The sequence below is a fragment of the Thermobia domestica genome, chromosome 1, assembly GCF_964235325.1.
Source record: "Thermobia domestica chromosome 1, izTheDome1.hap1.1, whole genome shotgun sequence".
NCBI classification, from domain to species: domain Eukaryota; kingdom Metazoa; phylum Arthropoda; class Insecta; order Zygentoma; family Lepismatidae; genus Thermobia; species Thermobia domestica.
In genome coordinates this window covers 117,555,581-117,577,725 of record NC_137454.1, presented here as the reverse complement: position 1 = coordinate 117,577,725, position 22,145 = coordinate 117,555,581, and the positions used below count along the sequence as shown (strand labels likewise).

Below are 22,145 nucleotides of genomic sequence, written 5' to 3'. Positions count from 1 at the left end.
TCTTCGCAAAACTGAAAAAATGAATCTAAAATACAAGATATTTCCAGGACAATGATGAAGTGAATTACACTGTGAACAATTAGTTTGGACAAAGGCCTTCTTTTTTTCATCCCAGAGATTAAATTTGTTGCAGGACCATAAAAAAAAAAAAAAAAAAAGTTCGAGCCGAATACGCTGAGCAACCTAATGTTCCCATTGTCCCAACAGAAATCCTTCACTGTCAGACCGGTAATATTTCAACCCCTTCACAACTTGCATTCCTTTCAACATTTAAAATACAAGGTGTTATAAAATAAACAAAATAATACAAAATATAAAGACGTAATACGTACCTAAAATTAAAAGCTAAAAGTACAGTGATTTCTTTATTGTTTTTACCACGTATTAACTAATTATCTACAACACAAGAACAATGTTCATAGCAAAGCTGAAAGCAAGATTTTGTGAATCTTGATACAATGAATGGGCCAAGCATGACGTACTTCCGGTAACATTTGTTTACGATGGATTATAAAGAACTGTGATACCTATGGAGCTTGCAGTTTGTTTCATGTTGAGCTATGCAGAAAGAAAGGAAAATATTTTTGTTTACATTTCCGAATCATGAAATTTCGAAGAATTAACAGATCCAAGGTAAAGAAGGAGACGAATTAATGAGAATAGGTATGGATTATATACCGGCTTATATTTTCTTTATCTAGCAGCATACTTTATTTGGAACCACAAATGCAAATTTTGGAACTTGGCACTTCCATTATCATCGGAAGTGACGAGATTACTTAACTCATCCATTGCAGAATACTGCCATAAACAATAACTCCTATAATGAATTGCGTATGTCTTACTCTCCTACATCACAAAATTCGCAATTCAAGTTCAATATTAACAAAAATCTTATATTATATATATATATTTATTATTTATTTTTCCAACGAATGTGAATTGGAATTATCAACTTAATACACAGATCCTTCACTATCAAATTTTACTTAGTTTCTTCGTGTTGAGCATATTTGCGTTTTAGTGTTGTTCTGCAACTTCTTGTATACAGAAGACACTACATCCATTTTGAAAGACATTTTCTTGTGCCGATTAGTTCTCACTGAACTTGGTCGACAGCCAAGTTCAAAAATATGTACACTGTACAAAGCTGCAACCATAAAATCCTTCAACAATCATATTATTTAAAAACAATGACTTCCGCGCTTTGACCAGCAAAGCTGCTAACAGAGATAATAATATAACTATTATTAATATTTGCTATTTTTTTACAACAATAACTTAGCGTTAAAAAGCAAAAGAAATAACTTACATCCACACTTCAGTTTACCAATTGAGAACAATTGTCGTTGCAGGAATCCCTGTGGATATCAAACAATACGTATTTCAACAATATAGCCCACAAATGTTACTGATTAAGCATATCCTCTTAATATATATCAAAACAATCTCAATTTGCTGCTAATAATCAGCAAGACGATACTTAATATAAAAATCTTAAATTAAGTGAAGATCCAGTGTAGATCACCCATTTGTGTTTATTACGTTAATTGAAATACACGTAACACAGACACAAAAATGGATATAGCAAAACATATCGCCAAATTTTCTCTTTTTAACTGATTATTGTTTGAAACCCAAACATAGTAACACAAGTTTTATTTGAATCAAATCCTTGAATTACTTAAAAATCCTTTGTTGTATACAGAAAAATATACAAAGAAAACTAGATAAGAAAAAAAAGAAAGGAAAAAATACAGTCTTGATAGAGGACCGGTGCATAAAAAAAAATGTTATACAAGATGTTTCAAAACACCACCGACAACGTTTGGGAGGTGATTCCTGACACCAAGATAAGACAAAAAGTATAGACCAACCTGGATGCAGAAATCCGTCATTTCGGAGTTTGGGCTGTCGAAAATATGAAAACAATAAACTTTAAAGATCCATAGCTCTAATATTATGGGACCTACCACAGTCGGGTCAAAACTTCACTTGGGAATTAGTATGTGCCCTATCCAAATATCTATGTCTCAGAATCCTGCGGTACTTCCGCAACAAGTTTTATAGAGGTAGTTGCTGATTACTTCAAATTATATGCCCGTAGCCAAACTCCCTCTAAAAAAAATTGTTGCGCGAGTACAGCAGAATTCTGAAAAATGGATATTTGGATAGGGCATATACTAGTTTCTAAATTAAGTCTTGATCAGACTACGGTAGGTCCCATAGTATTAGAGCTATAGACATTTAAAGCTCATATTTTCATGTTCTCAGCAGCCTATAACTCTGAAATGACGGATTTCTGCACCCAGGTTGGTCTATAACTTTTTGTCTTACCTTAGTGTTAGGAATCACCACCCAAACATTGTCGGTGTTCTTTTGAAACACCCTGTATCTAAACTACAATATTAGATTTTTAATATACATGAAAGAAAAGCAATACTTTTAAAAAAAGGAAAAAAGAAGTTATAAACGAAAATCGAGAGGAACACAGGCAGCTACATCTATCCACTATGAAGAACTCACCAATTCTTGGTAACGACATAGATGTGATAGAGCTTCAATGCAGAATTGACATGTATCGTCAATCTTACTATAACATTTAGTTAAAATATATCAAAATAATGTGTGTTCATTGTCTTACGCGTGACCATCAAATTCAATGGAACATCTATTTTTTTCTTTATCCCTTGCTGATAATCGCTTCTATTCTGTTACCATCAGGGGATGTTTTGGAGTGGTAATGAAAATATGCATGAAATGCTTATGTACGTCTAAATAAATACATCAATGAATGTACCTCAAACTTTCAATATACATGCGACCAATATTATATGGTAATGAGGAACACTTCCAAATTCCCCTTTCATTGCGGTAAAGAAAAATGTAACTGGAAAATATTACTTTGGCAACATTACTTACGAACAATCTATACTATTAGCAAAACAAAACTGACGAAACCACCAAACATACATTAATAATACATGCAACAGTTTCAGCAATATAACATTTGCTTTTACCAGACACGTTATCATAGATACCTATACGTGATATATCCACTGTGCTACGCAAGTGTTATATGTATTTGGTGGTTTGGTCAGTTTTGCTTTATTAATACTGTGGAATGCCATCAAAGTTAAAATGATCAAGGTACGAGTAATCTATTTATAGCAATACTCGCAATACAAATATGCCTTGAGTTCAACACACTGCAATCAGAACATTATTTTTCACGTACAGCATAATACTATTTTTAAATAGTTTCTTCAACAATTAAATAAACATAGATCCGACACTACTTTTCTTATCACATTATAGACCATCTTGTTACTAAAATACATCATTCTATAATATGTGACAGAAACACAAGGAACAAAATTTGATCAGACTAGAATTTTTATTCTCACCTTCAATCCTCTATTTCAATTGTTCCAGTAAAATAGGACCACAAAAATCTTTACCTAATTTAACTAATCGAACTCAAAAGTGCTGATGAATATTGATTTTACACCTCATTGTATAGCCTACAAATCGTGTATCTTTAAAGAAAAGCAAACGATATATTATAAATAACTGAACTCAGTTTTTATCTACATTCGAAATATATCTAACTTTCGTTACAATAATCCACTTGAAGCTTAAAGTAATACCCACATTTCAGCATACAGGCACAGAAATTAAAAAACAAAATAAATCCAATCGTCCAATTCCATAAAATTCTCGAAGATATCCCTTTTTATTCTGAAAATTCCTCTGTGTAACTAAAACAAGAACATTAATCTCCTTATTACATTTAACAATAAATGAATGAAATATATCTAACTGAATTTCATTTATGTATAATAAAAAATAAATTGCATTACCTTTGCGAATTTTTACTGTTAGAATACTTACGATTTCAATACTCATATAATCCTGATATTTCATTAATATGAAACAGTTACTCCATAAGACCACCTCACAAATCGGAAATTCTACTTATGAATCCTACTTTATTAGATTTAGAGAGTCAGAGCTAAACCTTGATCTAAACTCATTGTATGTAAGTTGAAATTATATTATTAATCTATGTTGGTGGTTTTGGAGTTTAACGTCCTTTTTAACACCAAGGCGATATGAGACACGGACATACAACTTAACGTGGGATCCGAACAACATGAGCTCCCACCGGAAATTAAGCTATAAAACATCACCAAACATTCACTAATTCTAGTTGGTTTGAGTATACTCTATTTTTTCTATTTTCATCATACGTCAGATGACGTATTCAGCAATTTTTCATCATAAGTGCAAGAAATGTAATACAGTGGTTGGCTACTGTGAGTTATAATGGTAAGGTAATTTTGTAAATACATTTGTAGGAAAATACTCTCATTATTTCTTTATCAGTTTATCAGTGTACTTTTCAACTGAGTGTGAGTTTCTGGGAATTTCTGTAGTGTCTTTAAGAGGTTGTTAAATCTAATCTGTGAAGAAGATATTAAAGAAGTAACATGTACTTATCCATTCGATTTACTACTCAAAAAGCCACGTCTGCTTTAAGGAAAATATCAGGATTGCATAAGATATTGAAATTATAAGGATTCTAAAAATAAAAATACGCAAAATTCTGTGAAATTTATTTACCTTATTATTATACATAATTGCGAATTTACACTAAACATGTATGAATTTCATTTAGTTCTTTCAACAAACACGAGAACAGAACTTGACAATATTAAATAGTTACATATGTAAAAACATATTTTCTATCCATATTCTTATGATACATAGTTGATTAAATGAGATCATATGTAGACCGACTATAAAATCCGTGCTAAGTGCCAAAATGGACATGCTAAGTAAAAATCCCATATTTTACTTCAGAACTCATGGGACATATACCCATGCGCATTTGAACTACTTCCACAGGGAACACTAGATAGAGTTTTTTACTGAGCAGTGTTAGACACATACGCCACATTTTGACATTAAACCAAATTTTTCCATTTTTGGAACTTAGCACGAATCTGGTATTCAGTCAACATATTATCTTAAACACAAAACGAAAAGACAAAAGTAAAGATATTATCAATATTCATCATACCGTCTACGAAACTAATAAGATTATTTCCATCTCCTTTTCAAAATATGAAGGAACCATATAAATTAAAAAATTAACTTTATGTAAAAATTAACTTCAAGAATGGTAATTATAGAAATTACAAGTATATATATATTACATAGCTAACAAATACTTCCCTTAATAATAAACCCTTAATAATAATTATCAGACAAAATATACAAAGTATGAACAAATATTACACCATATGCTCAATAGAAAATGTGCGCCATTTTAAATAAAAAACTATTTGTACATTCTTATTATATTGCCTTACAGATCCCTCTGCTTTTTAGTCACGACTTTTTTCAGTGATGATAATATGTTCAATATTAGTCTTGCGTCCGCGCTTAATAAAATTCAAATGGTACAATGCTACGATAATGGATGTCACCACATTTCTAAGAAATAAAACATAATATGTAGCTCCTATAATAGCCAATGTGCTCTGTTCACATACTTTAAAAGAGGATAGCGTGTTCTTGAAAAATTATAATAATTTCTTCATCAAAATTCAAAAACGAAGCATATACATGTACGCGAGCAAAGATACTGACTGACAGAATATTTTTCTTCATATGTATGCAGTGTTACCAGATATAAGTTACTTTAAAAACAGCAGGGAATCTAACTCATACACATAACCTTACCCGTAATATTTTTCTACATAGTAGCAAGCTGCATATAGTCTTCAATCCACATTTCTTTCTTTATTTTTTAAGATTTTAATTTTTCTTTGGCATTAAAAAGACAAAAATGATTCATTGAACCTACTGTAAATGTGTCTTTGTGTATAGAGAACTACAATTATATATCGCCACACTTACGGCCACATTTTGCATTTTTTTCCTCTCTTCTGAAAAGCACTAACTGTGGTCTTGGTTGCACAATTGGAATATCTCCTTTTTTATTTGGGTGAGGACTTACACAAGGTGTTCAAAAACACTATAACTTAAGAGACAAATAGCTCTTGCAAAAGTAAGCACACAGGTCTTATATATTTAAGTCAAAAAACGTTTCCTTTCGAAGCAAAGATTACTCAAGAGTTGCTCTTTATCTTAACTGAAATGGTGGTATCTCGAAAACTGTGAAGTCACGGAGTAGCACGATGTCTCTACAATAGTCGAATAGGAGTAATAATGATAACAAGAAATAGAAAACACCATCAGCCGATTCTAACTGAAGATATCGAGATAAAACGCTTCGCATCCTTGCTCAATAGGTTAATGAGCTGTACATGATTAGATAATTGACTGTATGATACTTAGTTACACAAAATACATCGTACATGTTTGTTCATTTCTATTAATTTACAATAATTTTGAGATTCATTTTGACAAAAGTGTGAAATTTTATCTTTAGGAAGAAAAAAAAAACATCCGTGTACAATGACCACATGGAATAGTTCTTCCGATAAGTAGCAACAATAGCTGTTACTAGAGGCAAAGTGATCGCTTTTGTCACTTCAACACACATATGTTGTACAATTATAATTACGTTTCTAATTCCACCTAATGCCAATGTGTCCAGTTGTATTCGAGATATGTTTATTTAAGTAACTTTTAAGATCAATTTTCTTTTTACGCCTATTCATCTGAAAGGAAATGTGTTTCGACCTATGCAAATCATAACCTGTACTTACTTTTATGAAAATCTCAAAGTTTTATTTTGAGCACCCTGTATATACCTTTAGCTCTTCTAGCACACACAAAATAATATCGCCCAAGTAACTATTAAAAGGAACCACAGACTTTAAATGACTGGAAAGGAACTCCATGCAAACATGCTTCTTTTCTTGAATACCTATGCCACTTGAAAAACAAAACGGCATAGGCAGCAGCCGACCGAAACCTTTTGCCAGCTATAGTTATAAATAAATAAAAACAAAACCAATGAATAACAGCTCCAGGAACCTTCACTTCCTCAGACTGTCTTTACTGCTGGCTAGAGAAGTGCCTGCACTGGTTTCGGCATTCTCACCATTGACACATGCTCGATCACTTTGTGACGACATTTCGCTCCTCGACGACCGATCTCGATCTCGTTGTTCGATCACCTTCCGCATCACAAACTCCTCGACGGATGTAGGGGTCGGAGGCGCCTTCCCCTTCAACTTATTAATTACTTTGTCCAACCTATGTACAAATAAGTCCACATCCGATTTTTTCATACCAATGGCTGCCGCCGCCGTCAAATACGGCACTGGATAGTTATTAGTGTGAGCTCCCCACCCTATATTGAAAAGAAACAAAAAAACATATTTAGCAAGTATGAATATAGTGTACGAGTACAATCTGTACGAGTTATAAATTAGTAGGAGCAAAATCTAAAAGCAGTAGTCACCAATAATAATAATAATAATAATAATAATAATAATAATAATAATAATAATAATAATAATAATAATAATAATAATAATAATAATAATAATAATCATCATCATCATCATCATCATCATCACCATCACCATCACCATCAGAAGAAGGGGGGAGGAGGAGGGTGAAACTGAAGGTATGAAGTTAAGGAAAAATATAACATACGTAATTTAAAGGCTCAGAATAGAAAATTTACATATGTTTCCATCTTGTCTTGAAGGAAGTGAGAGTGTATGGATGGAGGATTTTAAGCTGAGTTCGAGTTTTTGTATTTTGCGTCATTATACAACACCAAGGTTACAAACTATTACTGTGGGCTTCCAACTACGATTAAAGCTTGAATCAATATGCGAGGTCCATCTCACATCACAGGCATTCCGTGCAGGGCGAATACGGGAAACTTTCTAAATAAAGTTTGTCGTTTCACTCAAATTTTCGCTTTTAGAAACCTTCCTACTACGTTCTTTATCTAATCTCTATGCACAAACCAATAGTGTTTAATATCAGAATGCTTAGTTTTATTTGCATCACGTGAAATATATTATGCTATAAAAACATTGTAGACATGTGTAATCTGTTGAAAATGAAAACTTTCCTTTACTAAGCAACATCCACACTTATTCTGTTACAATCAAGAGAAGGAGGCACAACATAATGTTTAAAAAGAAAGTATCCAATAATTAGAAATCAAGTTACTTGGTTTTTACCAAGGCTTGCCATGTCCCACTAATATTTTCTTGAATGTATATGCAGTTAGCTGAAAACTTACCAACAAATTTATGACCAGCCACTTCCTTCACTTCTGTTCCTGAAATAACTCGTGTTCCCGATACACACCGCAGAAAAAGCATAGATCCAAGCATAGTAATAGACTTGCTATCTGTTCCAGACAGAGTGCTAAGAGTCATGGCTACAAGAGAACGAAAAAAAATATATATTAAGCATTCCACTGCTACCAATACATATAAAATTACTAAGTTAATAATGTAATAACTTTATTATCATTATTATTACTTGACTAAATTGAGGTTTTCACGGGATACTATCTGAAAAATGCACACCACCACCTAAGATTGATTCAATTTTAATACTATAAATGATCGTAAAATAAACTTTCATCTTAATGTAAATGTTGAACTACTACTATTACATGAAATGCTGAAAATAAAGGAAATTTTTGGAGGGAATGCTTACGGAAGTTACACAATTAAGTCTTATAAATCGGTCAGAACATGTACAACTCACAAACTACAAAAAAATTAGCTACTTCCATAATTTACCATTTGCTGTTTCGATTCCTACTGGTATACAGTTTGCATTACCCTGAAGGACTTACCAGTAAAAGGCAAACCCCAATATAAACTTACCTAGTGATATAGGATTATTTTTTGTCTCTAAAAGCCTTTCCCCGTGCTTCATTGCAACTTTTGTCAATTCCTCTTTTAAATATGAATACATTTCCTTCCGTTGCGAGATTAAATTTTTGTAACCATTTACACCAAGGGAGAGCAGAGTTATAAATACATCCATAGAAGGACTAGCAGAAGCTCGACCTGCAAAACAAGTACGCACTGAAATAATGTAGGAAACCCTTATACTTCAGAACATTAATAACAGTACCAGTTAACTAGTTCGCGACATGAAAACTGAAATGAAAAATTAAATGAAATCTTTGAGTTTTACGTCCCACGGTTATGCCGGTTAGGCTAAAGGAGACGGTGATGATGAGTGATGAATGAAATGGTGGAATGAAGAAACTGGGAGGAAACGGGAGAACCCCGAGGAAACCCACGCACACGGTGTTTGTCCACTACAAAGTTCACTTGGCGGGGGCTGGGATTGAACCCGGGACCCCAAGCACCAGAGGTGAACGCTTTACCACTGAGCCACCGCGGCCCCGACATGGAAAACTGAATATTACGATGCTTTTACATATCAATTCTAATTTTACTATAATTTGAAATTATTTACAATATGTCTGAAGTCAGTAAACAAATTTACAAGATAACATAATAATCATATCTAGAACGTTATTAGTTTTCAGTTCAATTTCTCAGCAAAACTACTGAAAATAATTCTGTGCTTTAAAGAAATACCTTTCCAAAATTTTCCGACAAGTGTTATTTATATAGGCTTGCGCTCCTCTTAAAACAGTTTTCCAACTGTTACGGGAATACATTTCTTTCGCTCTGGGTACTAAGAGAGTAATAGTGTAAGTCTTTAATAATTTTGAGAGTACAAATGATAACTGCGTTCTGGTCAGTGCGCCATGGTTTAGAAATTCAATCGACTGGCATATATATTTTACAAAGTATTTTAAAATAAGAACACGGTGCTATTAACAGATAGTAGTCGTCGAATGTCGTAATTAATTAAGACAAAACCAACATAAAACAACAAACTAACAGAAAAATTAACATTCTGGGACATTCAAAGGAATTGATGGTCTCAGAACTTCTCGCCCAGATGATGATCCTCCACAAAGAAGAATCACGACAAAACGTGGTTTTAAGGTTAGCTACCTCTGGAAATTGAATAGAAAGTAGTCGGTAAAAAAATAATAAAAAAATAAAAAAAAGTGTCTACATTATTACTCCGAAGCATGGATGCTGCTGGCATCGTGCTGTGATTCAAGAAGGGACCACCTAAGGTTGTCAGAAAGGACCACCTGAGGTATGGGATCAAACAAAACATTCATCAACAGAAGGTACTCCTCTGTGTTTGGTGGACCATCGCTGGTATTGTACACTTTGAACTGGTAGAGAGTGACAAAACCATCACAACCGAGGTGTACTTGTCCCAGTTGCAAAGTGCTGCATCTGCACTGCGTCAGAAGCAGTCAGCACTAGTTTAGACAATGCCAGACCTCATAGTGCGAAAGCGACGAAGGGGACCCCCACACTTGGTTGGAGTCATCCTCCTTACTCTCCGGACATTGATCCATAGCTTTTGGCCATGGACAACCATTTGCGTGAGCAACAGTTCCGAAACCGAAAACTATCACGCGGGTGATAGTACATTTTTTTGTCTGTTTGTTTGTTTTTTACTCTAGAAATAAAAACTTTTACAAACGTGGTATTTATATGCTTTAACATGTAATTAAAGCTACAAGGAATAATTTTACTGAATAAGGTATATTTACATGAAATTACTGAGTCATTATTCCCCAATGCAAAAAATGCCTGGATACTGTGTAGCTTTTGTAAATTTTATTCATACTTTTTTCTCTTATGCCCCCTTTCATCATTTTTCTTTTGTACCTCCTTTCCCTGACAATACCAATAGTTGAAGTAGTGAAAATTATCTTAGTATGAATGAAGAGGATTATGAGGGTACATTATATTTCAATTTTTAGACTACTAATCCTTAGCGCTTAATTAGCACATACATTTAAGCTTTCAAGCCTCGAACCCTCATCACCGATATGCAGTGGTAACATTCAAATCATTTACCAGCCGTTCTATGATTAATATATAACAATCGGTTCTACGATTAGTATTTAACAACCGGACACTTTTAACGATCGCTTCCAAAAACTGGAGAAATTTCAACAACGGATTAAAACGAATCGGCCGAATGACACCACTGCCGACACGCACTATGAAGAGTAAGAAAATAAGAAAGAATACTAGATAGATCCACACATCAGTTGCCGTAAGACGTTTTAGTGAACTGACATTTGGATATAGCTGTTAAAGTGGAAATTTAGATTGCCAACGCTAATATAGCACAATATTTTTTCTTTAATTGTCCTAGTACTGAAATAATCTAACGACTAAGAATTAATATAATTATAATAAATTTTATAAGTCAGCTATATAATTAATTTTCTTTTTTAACGTATTTTGTTATTTCCAAGCAACATTGTCCTAAAACAGCTAATCATGTGCTGCCAGTGAGCAACATTGCCTGTAATATGGTCAATTATAATTAGGAATATTTCTCAGGAGTAACTAGCAACAGTTTCACTTAACAGATCAAAATACCACCAGGAAAATAAACTTTCGTGGAATTCGGAAAATAAACCTTATGCAGTACTGAGTTTTGACTGTTCCCTGTTGAAGAGGATTGCATCTATCTAAACAAGTGATCAGTGAATCACTTATATATAGGATAAGCGTTTTTAAAATTTTAAAATAAAAGAGGAGACAGTTAGAACACTTGTTTGAAGGTTCATTTGATGCCTAACATATTGTAGAAAACACTGCCTCAAAAACTGCAGCAACAAAAAAGACGTGGCTTTTAAAAGTGCATTTTCGATACCTTAATCTCAAAGATCCATACATTAAAAAACTTATTTTCTCTCTCTCTATAAAGCATGCTTCTAAAAATCTTAGTAACAACCTCTCCCTCAAAGGTAACGAATGAACATTCATGCGAATTTTTCATTTCAACAACACCTAACGAGACAATAATAAATAAATTAAAAAAGAAAGCATAGCTTACCAGGATACATCCTTGCAACTCGCTCTACAAAGCTTTTTTCAAAGCCAGCTACTATTGCACCACCAACAGGGACCAAGAAGTTTTTATCCGTACTTTGCACGAAGGCGTCTACTCTTCCCTTTCTGAAATGAAAATATAACAATTTCTATTAAAGCATATCAGTAAATATATTTCAGGAAGAATGTGGAATGTAGTTAAATTTAAGGTTGTACATGAATATCTTAATTGAAAAAGTTCTTTGGAAGACTGGTCCAAAAGTAAGAGGTCTACAAAAAAGGTGATTAGTCTGAATACTTCACATATGATCCTTCATTTTCCAACTAAAGAGTAATTCAAAGAGCTTTGCTTAACAACAATTAGATACGAAACCTATCTACCTTTTTGAAAAATTACATTTTGACATTTTATCAAACGTTTTCCCCATGTCTGAGAGCCGTATTTACAAGTGGCGAAACTGGAAATTTTGCTTTTTCCTTTCTTTTCTATCTTTATTTTTTCATATCAATTCTGTACAGATATGAGTGTTGAGGTTGACTGTAATATTGTAGTCAGCAGCTCAAATCATTTCAGTCGCCATACAGAGTTAGACAGCAAAACAACGATTATTCATCGTGGAGACATTTTTTCAAGCCAGTGATAGGCTTACTCGGCATGGGCAATTCAACATTTATCTGAATCACAGTGTTCCAAGCCGCAACACAACATTGTGGGTTACGAACTTTCGGGAATAAAAGTGCGCTGTGAAGAAAACTTCAGGAAAACCGAGCACCATTCGAATTGTAGAGAATATTGAGGAAATCATGTGAAAAATGTAATCTTCAAAAAGTAGGGACGGTAAGTTTCATATTAATTGTGGTATGTTTCATACCTAATTGTTGTAAGCAAGACATTTTGAGTTATATTTCAATGGGAAATAAAAGATCAAATGTGAAATAATCAATTTAGTTATAATTTCAATTTCAAAGCTGTCAGGTTTTTCTGCCGGACCCTATACAACAAAATTCAAGAAGTCTATTAATGCGTATTCATACCTTTACAATAGTCACTTTAGTTCTGCACATAAATAAAACAATTTACATCAGACCAAATTTATATCCATAGAATTACATTCAAAGGGACTTGGTCACTCTTCTCTTTATTTTAAAGACTTTCTCACAACTATTGACACAATATCTTAATAATAAGGTTTAGAATAAATGTTTGAAACAAGTGAAGAAAACAAAGCCTTTGATTCGAATCTTCTGATGGGTAGGAATAAACACGACTTTTCTATGCTAAATGTGCAGCCAGAATTTTCTTTTTCTTTGCTTAAACATGCTATACAACGCGAGGAATAGTATACGTGAAGCTAGTTCTTTTTTCACTATTTCTTCATGAGGAAGAATTTCTAAACTGCAAATTGACTACAAATTACACGAAATTTCTACCTTAAGCTAGTGACAACGGAGTACAACAACAAAAATTACAGTATGTTTATAATTTTGTACTTCTTGGTTTAAAAATGCTTTAGATTTTCAGACTTTTTTAGTTGGTGAAAAATGTTCGCTAGTGGCATTAGAATCAAACACAATAATCTAATTAAAACTTGAAACTAAATATGAAAGTACGTTTAGATAAACGTAAGTAGAAATATGGTATCTAGTATTCCTGAAAGATTGGGATGAAGACACCAACAAGGTAAGCAAGAGACAGGGTTCGCTCCGTCGTACATTTTTCATTCTTTCGAAGAAGAAAGTTCTAGCCACTCACCCAGCTTTGAAAAGCTGTGTACTCCTATTTCTCAGAAGATCTAAATTTAAGACGTTTACCTTTCAGAACTTTATTGTAAACTTCATTATTAAAATATTGTGTATATAGCTGTGAGAAGGTTTTTAAAACAGGAAAGAATGACCAGATGTTTCTGAAAGCCGTTGTATGCATACTCTTTCGGTCTTTTCTAAAACTACATTTATGTGAAGAACATACAGTCGTGTTAGAATTCTTTGCAGTACAAGTTTCAACTGAACAACAATAAAGTGAATCTAAGTTACATCACATGGTAATAGAATATGAATTTGTGAAACGTACACTAAAATTAATATTAAGCTAACTTTGTTTCCACATCGGTCATTCGCAATTTTAAACAGACTATTTATTATTAAAATTGGTATATCAAGTTCCAGGACACTTTCTCGAAATACTGAATATCAAATATTGGCTGTCTAGCTTAAAATAACGTATAAACTCGACTAGTATTAATGATAACTATAAATATCATTTAATAATCAAAATCTATAAAATACGAATCCGAAGTTATTGTCTGTTTCACATAAAAGGATAGGAAAAAGAAGAAGTTTTTTCCCCCACCACGCTCAAGTACAGGTGAATGTTGGTGTTCCGTCTTCCACCATCAGCCCCCGCACACGGAGGTATAGAGTGTATTTAAATATGTCTAGGCCTAAATAATAAATTACAACTTTCATAATAACATTGAGTATTTTAAAACACTTAATGACATTTACCTGTATTAGTGAGTAAGTAGCACATTTGTCATTTTAATGGAAATTTTATTGAACAGTTGTATTGTTTATTTTCCTTCTTTTTTGGCAGTCGGGGTTATGACATAATGTTGGAATGGCAAAGGATGTCAGGGTTGGTAATTGAATTGGTATTTACTGCTTTGATACATGAATTTCATAATATAAAATCGGAAACCAAGTACAATATGTATGGGTAAATTATCAGTGCGTTAAGATAATAACAATAGAACCTGAAATAATAATAATAATAATAATAATAATAATAATAATAATAATAAAAACTTCTTGTTTCCTCTCTTATATACATGTGTTCTTACATTAAAAAGAACCAGAAGAAAAATAACCATATGTATACACACTGATAATAGTGAATAAATGCGTCTCGCCCCGGGCGCCTCAACTCAGGCAAATGCCCTGGTTTCTATTAATTACTTTTCAATGAAATCATTTTCCTACGTTTTTCTCTTCGTACGTACACCTGATGTGATGGTGGCAAAGTATATTTTTTTGTTTGTTGTTTATTAATACGCGGCGATAAATTTACGGTAAAGCATCATACATACAAGATTCATCAACATTGGAGTCTTCTGAGTTTATTAAGGGGGAAAATTTGTTATGGTGGACTTAGAAAAAAAAAATACCAGATTGATTGAAGCCTGACACGAAATAGTAACTGCAGATGCTATGTAATTTGAACAGGCCCATGTCTGAGTCTGTCGTTTCAAGCAAAATTATAATATTGGAGCTTAACCATCATAGTGAATTTGACGCCCCTAAAATCCCCTAAAATTTGGCGCCTTGTGTGGTTGCAATCCTCACCCGGCCCTTTCGTTGGCCTTGAGTTAAGCCAATTGATAATAGAGGAAATTGACTTTTGAATTGTTACTTGACTATTTTAATAAAAACGGAGTTGTCAACAGTCCTGACGACCGTTGAGGGGGAGGGAGAGTAACATAAGTTTGGAAATGAAATTAAATCTTTGAGTTTTACGTATCGCAGTTATGCCGGGTAGGCTAAAGGAGACTGTGATGACGAGAATGAATGAAACAGTGCAAAGAAAAAAGTAGGAGGAAACAGGAGAACTCCGAGAAAATCTGCAAAAACAGTGCTTGTCCACCACAAAGCCCACTAAGCACGAGCTGGGATCGAACCAGGGCCTTATGCCCCAGAGGTGAACGCTCTACAACGGAGCCACCACGGCCCCAACAAAAGTTTTTAGTTCTCACAGAACTCTTGTCTGGAGGTCAATGCAATTAATGGGTGCTATACATACTTGAATTTCATTATTTTCAACAGTTTATGGAGAGTTGAATGAGAAAAGCAGGGCAGTTCATCATCGGTATTTATAGCTATCAGAATTTTATTTAACGTTGGCAATTCATTACGGGAAAAGACCTGATGTACCTTTGATCGAATTGCCGATTTCGTGAAGTCGTCATAGTTTTCCGAGAGGGGAAGTACTTGTACGCGTATTTTTGAGACTTCTTAATTTATTTTCATTAAATTTAGCCTCCCGCCTACTTCTATAAACAGTTGCCTTTCCTACACTTGCCTGTTTCCCAGTCATGTCGGCGAATTCTTCAACAGTTAAATTAGGGTGTTGTTCTCTTAAAGCATGGAAGATATTCAAAATGCAACGCTTCTCACCACTTCGTAACGCTGTCCCGGGCTCATGTTTTATCACAGAACTACTGCAAGCATCATGAATTGTCGCTTCACAAAGCACTAAATACGCAATTATTTACAATTTAATATGCACTAAAATTTGTTTCAGATAATATAAACTATACAAAACATAATGGATACAGAATACAATTTAATATGCACTAATTTCACACGACACTATATATAATATGGTTACCACACACGCTAAATTCATACAATATTTGCACAGGTCGATAGTCTGCGCACTCGATACTCAGACAGCCAGAAGATTACCTTTCTTGAAATTGTAAATAAAGACAGAATGTCGACAGGATTGGTTTGCTTTTTCTCCCGATTCTTAAGTGAAACAATGATGGAAATTAACTTTATAACGAATTAGTTCTTATTTCTAGAAATGCAATTTAATAAATAGGACTAAAGCCAAAACTTTAATACATAAATAGTAAAAAATACTTTTCTTAAAGACAACAATTGAAAACAGTAATTGTTTGTTATTCGGGGTTGACAGGTAAAAACAGCAGTCAGTGCTTTCTCACCATCAGGTGCGAGCGAATTGACGTACGAATTTAGTGTGTACACGATTTTGTTTATTAGAAAAGCTTCCCTCCCTGTGAAGGTCAACGGCTTGATTTCCCCTCCGTACTGGAGAGTGGTGGGAGGAAGGGGAGTTTCCTATCAGGTTGCCTGGAATAGATCTTAGTATGATAACCACATCACAGTAAGTAGGATATATGTTTAAAATGAAATGAAATCTTAAAGTTTTACGTTCCACGGTTATGCCGGTTAGGCTAAAGGAGACGGTGATGATGAGAAATGAATAAAAAAATGGAGGAATGAAGAAAGTAGGAGGAAACGAAAGAACCTCAAGAAAACCCACGAGCACGGTGTTTGTCCACCACAAAGTCCACACGGCGCGAGCTGGGATCGAACCAGGAACCCCAAGCACCGAAGGTGAACTCTCTACCACTGAGCCACCGCGCCCCCCCTATGATGTTTAAATTTATAAAATTTTGAAAGAGCACATAAACTAAAACCTCTGACATATCCAACTCTAATTACCAACTCACCTGGCTGCTTCTTGTATAAGATGCATACATCGAGAACTTTGAAGTCCGTAGGCGTTATTCACAAGGTGAGGTATATCATATCTACTGCAAAGAATGGCCACTTGTTCTAACGAATCACTAGCTCGTGGTGCAAAACAACTGGTTGTAGTGAGCACACAGGCAATATTTTCTGGACCAAGAGTTACCATTTGACTCTCCAGTGACGTAAGATCGGTTCTCAATTCATCTCCTACTGGGTACATTTCAATTACCACTGGTTCTAATCCTTTAATAATATTAAGAATAACAGTAGTTAGACGGTTTTCATATAACCTCATAAGATGTAATAGAATCTGAAGCGGATATAGGTAAGATTAGTAACAAATGAATCTTACCTATGTCCGCTGTTTGTAGAAATTATTTTTCTGTATTTGACTGAACCCGAAAGCCTTAGAGAGAAGTATTCGACACATGGCTGTCGAATAAATAAAACACTGAAGAAATAATTTATAAATGAAATTCTACAGAAATAATTTCTACAAACATATAAATTACATTTGGTTTCTATTATTTTGCATCCTTAGTGTGTTACCGAAATCATATTTGGATTAAATTAGTATTTAACTGAACAACTTTAAAAAGTTGCACATAAAAATTCGTTTCCTTACAATACACAATATTTTATGAAATTTGTTTCTGCTTATGGTCTATCGAGCAACTAGTATTTTGTAGCCTTCGAAAACTGATTCTTTTTTGTAGATAAAATCTACTATTAGCTAATTCTGCTAGTAGCTGAATTTTCGCTGTAGTTTTTAATAGCATTATCAAGATGATAAAAAGGTAAAGAGTGAAATAAGACTGCCACAGAAAGAAAAGAAAAACGAAGTTATTGTCTACATATTTTCTTCCAGATATCTGTTTTTCTTGTTACGAACGTGAACATGCAAGTTTCGGTTAGGGTACAATTCTTTACACTCTTACAGGTTCAAATTCTGAAAATGAATTTTAAAACGAAATAACGATCTTATGAAAGGTAGTTAGAATATATTTCCTTACGAGACGAAAAATATACGAATCTTCAACAACGCTTCACTATAATTTTTATCATAAAAATAAAACTCTAAACTTAGTCTTAAGCTTTTCCCATAAGTCCTCAAGCAATTTCTGTTAATGTTCATATTGTATATCACGAATAAATAAATAAATAAAGTCTAAATCAGCCGAGCAGAAAATTATGAACAATACACGTTACTTTAACTTACTTCCTGTTTAGAAATTTGAAAAATCTCTTATATACTTACAATTTCCACTGTCACCTTAAAAACAAAGGTGTCTTTGTGATCTCCGTATCTTAAAATAATTTTACCCTAGCTTCTAGGAATAAAAATGCAATTGGATGCTTGTAATGTAGATTTTTTAGAGACCAACAAATAAAAGGATTAATTATTAAGTCTATATAAGGATACTTACATAAGTGTCTTTTTAAAAAAAAAAAAAATACTAGATATATACATTTATCATCAGGTAGAACGCAAGCCAACAGTCGGATATCCTTCATCTTTGTAAAACCTTTGTTTGTCTAGGTACCAAAACATTACTACATGGCTACGAGTATGGAGTTCGTTGAATGACGTTAGACTATTTATTGAATGACGTCATATTCTCGCAATCGTAAAGTGAAAACTTTAAAGCTTTGGCTTGATAAAAGAACTTAATTGGCCAAACTAAGATTCTCATTTGTTAGATCTAATTCAATCTATAAGTAAGAATATCCAGTTTCTGAAAGGGATTGGTGTCATTTTTTTCAACCTGACTGTATATATGGTTCCTAAACGGTAAATGAACATACATCTTTGAACCTGATTGCATTACTAACGTCATGTGGTGTACAAAAAAAGATTATACTTGTTGGATACTCACCAGCCGTTATTATACATTTAAAGCAAGTTTTCTGGTCTATTCTAGTCCACAGAACATATTTTGCTTGTGGCCTTTGTTGTTTAATAGTAAGCATACATAACACAAGACTCATTCCTGTTGCCATTGGAACAACGAAACAGCCAGCCGTTGTTTTAACACCTGTAGAAAAGAAGAAGAGCACATTTTGTAACTTAAATCCGATTGACAACGATTATTTAAAATTAAACGTTGAAACTTACTAATTAGTAATTAAGATTCCCCATTTTTCTTATGTAATATCGACCGGAATTATTTATATTATTTAAATATAAGCACGTAAAAATAGTGTAATCTTTAATTTCAAGTAGTTAGATTGTAAGATTTTAACGGTTAAGCTACAGAATAAGATAACCGAAAGACTTTCCCAATATTTATTTATTCATAGTCTGATGTAGTGCTTCTCAATTCTTGGACACTGACTAAATTAATTTTAAATGGATGATACTGATACTTAGAAGAGTGTGGCAATTATTCATTTTATGTTCATCAGCCGTAAACGTACCTGAAAATCTGATGACATCAAGAACTAAGGAATTCGTTAGTTTGTTCATTAAGCTTGATCCAGCGGCTTTAGGCTGAACTTCCCCAAGGTCACCAGATCGACCGATTCCATGACCTAAACGGTAGTGACGGCGAGCAACAAGGGCTACGATGAATTTAAAAAAAAAAAAAAACATCATTATTATGACCACATAAAGATAAAACGCTTACATATAATGAAAAATTCTGAATTAAATCACTTACCCTAATTCTTGTCTTAAACTGATATCGTTTAGTTGGAGTTTAATAATAAATCAGTGATTTTATATAAATCTAATTCATGATTACAACTGCTGGAAGTACAGTACTTGTACGAATAAAAGTAAAGCATTTTTACAAATTCCAATGGTAATTAATTACACCTCAAAGAATTTTTAGTGAATCTCTACAGTATATATACAGGGTGTTCAGAAAGTAACTGTACAGTTCATAACTTGCCGTATTTTATTTTCCATTGCCTTCATAGGCTTTTTCCTTCAATGTACCCCATAGAAAGTAATCCGATGGAGTCAAGTCGGGTCGGGTTCAAATATGTTAAATAATGGAAAAAAGTTGTCTTACTAATTGACAATCATATCAGTCATCACTTAGCACACCACAACATGGCACTGCATAGCTACTTTCTGAACACTCGGTATATATATATATATATATATATATATATATATATAAAGATTTTGTACGAAGCAAATATCAAATGGTACTCTACAATACCAACAAATGAACACTGTTGCCAATTAAACAGAAAGCAGAAAGTTCCACTTTTTCAAATTGCATTACGTCAGATTATCACATATTTCAAATCTGCATGTTATACGAATATTTACAATACTAAATTTATTATTTCATATTGCCAACTAAGGACGCTACAATATCACACGCTTTCAAATATCGGATGCCTCCACCACAGCTCAGGTAACTTTTAGGTCACTTAATGGCCTTTGTATTCTTTTTCTTCTACATAAGAAAATCTTAAAAAAATGAAATGAAATGAAATCTTGAAGTTTTACGTCCCATGGTTATGCCGGTTAGGCTAAAGGAGACGGTGATGATGAGAGATGTGTGAAATGGTGGAATGAAGGAAGTGGGAGGAAACCGGAGAACCCCGAGAAAACCCACGAGCACGGTGTTTGCCCACCACTAAGTCCACACGGCGCGAGCTGGGATCGAAGCACGGATCCCAAGCACCGGAGGTGAACGCTCTACCACTGAGCCACCGCGCCCCCAAGGAAATCTTAAAATGAATACTGTTTACGGATTTGAAAAATACGAAGGTAAATAATCTCTTTTCCTGTTTCCTGACTACTGGGGTGGAAAAACTGCATTCCTAACAAGCTAATGAACACTAAGCTGTAGCTGGTTGACGAGAGGTGGGAGTTGATAGGTGGCCAAAGTAAATGGTTTTGGGTTGTTGACCACAAAGGATGTGATGACGTGAGTAACTAAAAATATATTAGAAGGCGTACAAAGATTTTAAACAGAACTTTTATCTATTGTTCCCGTGTATACAGTCTATACTTGCGAACTTTTCTTCTTTAAATGTACTTCCTAGTTTCAACTCAGGAGTGAACTGACGCTTTCAATACGTACAATGCCGAGGCCTAAACCATCTACAGCTTCTCATTTAAGACAGAATGTTTCTGAATTTGGTGAGAATGTTTTCAGTACTGACGGTGCAGTATCGTTTTGCAAGGTATGTGAAGTAAAAGTGGCAGCAGAGAAAACAATCACTGTGCAAAAGTATATCAGCCGCGAAAAACATTTACGCGCAGCAGAAAACAAACATACGAAGAAGTGTTCGCAGTTGTTACGTGTAGAGTGCTTCGAATAGTACACAAATCCTCGGAGTTTTCAAAAGAGTTGTGTGAAGTTTTTGTGTCTTCAACATTCCTCTTTGGAAACTCAACAACGTGAAATTGTGGGATTTCCTGGAACGTCATACAGGTCGTTCCATTCCAGACGAATCGACTCTTAGGAAAAATTACATATCCAAGTGTTACGAGGACACAATAAGAAAAACAAGAGAAAATGAAATGAAATCTTTGAGTTTTACGTCTCACGGTTATGCCGGTTAGGCTAAAGGAGACGGTGATGATGAGAGATGAGTGAAATGGTGGAATGAAGAAAGTGGGAGGAAACGGGAGAACCCCGAGAAAACCCACGAGCACGGTGTTTGTCCACCACAAAGTTCACTTGGTGGGGGCTGGGATCGAACCCGGGACCCCAAGTACCAGAGGTGAACGCTCTACCACTGAGCCACCGCGCCCCCCCAAGAAAAACAAGAGAGGAATTTCGGAACCAGAAATTTTTTGTTTCTATAGACGAGACTAGTGATGTGGAGGAACGGTATATAGCCAATGTTATTGTTGGGTCAATGAAAGCCGCCGAACCTAGAAAAACATTTTTGCTAACTAGTGAAGTGTTGGAATCTGTCAACCATTTTTTAAAATATGTAAACTTTTCGATAAACTGATGTCCCTACTTTGGTCTGAAG

General features: G+C 34.0%; 1 protein-coding gene across 2 annotated transcripts in view; it reads right to left on the bottom strand.

Moving 5' to 3' along the window:
- Positions 1-4,254: 4,254 nt before the first annotated feature.
- Positions 4,255-22,145, bottom strand: part of SecS (Sec synthetase) — a 48,603-nt gene continuing 30,712 nt past the window's right edge. For both annotated transcript variants that reach the window (XM_081762320.1, XM_081762330.1), the window contains exons 4-10: positions 19,614-19,757; positions 19,073-19,231; positions 17,174-17,438; positions 11,923-12,044; positions 8,844-9,029; positions 8,246-8,386; positions 4,255-7,333 (exon numbers count right to left, since the gene is read on the bottom strand). In XM_081762320.1, coding sequence (XP_081618446.1) covers positions 7,017-7,333; positions 8,246-8,386; positions 8,844-9,029; positions 11,923-12,044; positions 17,174-17,438; positions 19,073-19,231; positions 19,614-19,757 — 1,334 coding nt within the window. In that variant the 3' untranslated portion in view covers positions 4,255-7,016. The remainder of the gene's footprint in view (positions 7,334-8,245; positions 8,387-8,843; positions 9,030-11,922; positions 12,045-17,173; positions 17,439-19,072; positions 19,232-19,613; positions 19,758-22,145) is intronic.